A 1,788-nucleotide genomic window follows, 5' to 3' on the forward strand; every position below is an offset into this window, starting at 1 on the left:
GAAATTATTTTCGATGAATATTGCTTTTCAGCTTCCACGTTTTGATTCTCCGGGGCATTTATTTAGACTTATGTTTTGACAGTTCGACAACCAGGTCTGCCACAAGGGGTCAATGTTCAACTTGTCACTATCATGTTTTTTGATTTGGTTTGTGTTTGTCGATAGGTAGGTTGCCATTACTTGCTGTCAAGAGCAGTGGGCTTATTTTTGCTTTCTTGTAGGTGTCTGGAATTTTACATGTTCGCAACGATTCATTGAAAATTCTGGTCAAGAACGCCAAACCTTTGGGCCAAGGTGTATGAAATGGAAAATTTTGAGATTGTTTGGCTTATTGCAATGGATGGTCTTGACCGTTTCATTGCAGAGGAGATTTGGTCTTTTGTAAGGATGGGGTGATCGTCAATACTTTGATTTTTGGCTTTGATTCTTTGAGTTTGTTTAATGTATCGTGTCTAAAAGAAGTGAACGATTTAATAGGTTTGCTAAATGATGGGTTTGTTGTTGAAGTTAATGGCGCTGTTTGGAGATTGCTTGGGCTTGCCATTTAATCTTCTAATGGTGGTCCAGGGACGTTTAATATTGGTGTCTGTTGAAGGTGCTGAGGTAAGTTTCAAGTTGTCGATCTTTGATGATAGTGGGGATATTGTTGGAAAAAGGATCCGAGAGTCTGAGTTAGTCGCGTTGCTCGATCAGGTTTTATTTCTTTTGAAAGGCCAGGATTTGAAGTTAAGCACCTGTCTGATGTAATATTGTTTCTCGGCTGCAGAAATGTTGGGTGGAAAGGTGGCTTTGACTAGTTTTTGTTTTCGTCCAGTTGGCTTTATCGATGTTGGTAAAACCTATTTTATGTGACTTGGAAGGGGTGTAGTAAGTTTGTAGATTAATACGGATAGGAAGATGATCAGAGGAAAGTGCAATCAGCATGGACCAGTCCATACTTGTTATTGAGTGTTTGATTTGATTGGGACATCGGGAGAAGTGGGCTGACCATTTGAAGGAGGCAGGTATCCATGTTTGGTGTGCCGCAGTTGGAATTGTTCACCTTGGATGCAAGTGCTTTGCCGCGGGAGTCTGAAATGCTGGAGTGCCAAAGCACGTTGTGGGCGTTTAGGTCTCCTGAATGAGTTTGGGACGGCTAGAAGGCGAGAGATTGACGCAGTGAAATTTGGTGGGCAGGAGGACTGTGAAGGGATGTAGATATTGATAATGTTGACCTCTGATGTTCGCCTTGATGGAGATACCTTGACTTTTAGATGTGTCTTTTTCTGGCAGCTGTTTGATGGAGGGGGGATACTGTTGAGGATCAGCATCATCAAACCGCCACCTCCACCTCTTCTTCTGTCTTTTCTGTCTTTGATGTCTTTTTTGTACAGCTTTTTGGTTTGGTTTCCTGGAAAGCTTTGATGTGGATGTTGTAAGTAATCAGATAGAGGGCAATTTTAGCTTGCTTAATTCAAATGTCTTTGCAGTTTAGTTGAAGGATTTTGAGCAGACCGGCATTGGTAGTATTTTCCTGTTGCTGGTTGTGAAGACTTATTTGTAAACAGAATATAATATTATTCAAAAAAAGAAAGAAAATTTACTACAAATAATCCGAAGGGAGCAGTTAAAGTTTTTTGGTCACATCATGCGAAAAGAAGGTATGGAAATTCTAACAACCAATGGATAGATTGCAGGGAGAAAGATCGCAGTCAACAACGAATAACATTTGTGAAGTTCTTGTGTAATTTATAAATATCATCACATTTCAACTGCTACATAGTTTTAAGGATCGGGTTTTGTGAAGGT

The 1,788-nt window shown here is 40.2% G+C and overlaps 1 protein-coding gene across 1 annotated transcript; it reads right to left on the bottom strand.

Moving 5' to 3' along the window:
- Positions 1-901: 901 nt before the first annotated feature.
- HELRODRAFT_175889 (hypothetical protein) lies at positions 902-1,500 on the bottom strand (the record flags this gene model as incomplete). The annotated part of the gene is made up of 3 exons (XM_009023259.1): positions 902-1,135; positions 1,242-1,373; positions 1,495-1,500. The coding sequence occupies 3 exons, from the start codon at positions 1,498-1,500 to the stop codon at positions 902-904; spliced, it is 372 nt and encodes a 123-aa protein (XP_009021507.1).
- Between the last annotated feature and the right edge of the window lie 288 nt (positions 1,501-1,788).

The sequence above is a fragment of the Helobdella robusta genome (assembly GCF_000326865.2).
Source record: "Helobdella robusta unplaced genomic scaffold HELROscaffold_35, whole genome shotgun sequence".
Classification (NCBI taxonomy): Eukaryota; Metazoa; Annelida; class Clitellata; order Rhynchobdellida; family Glossiphoniidae; genus Helobdella; species Helobdella robusta.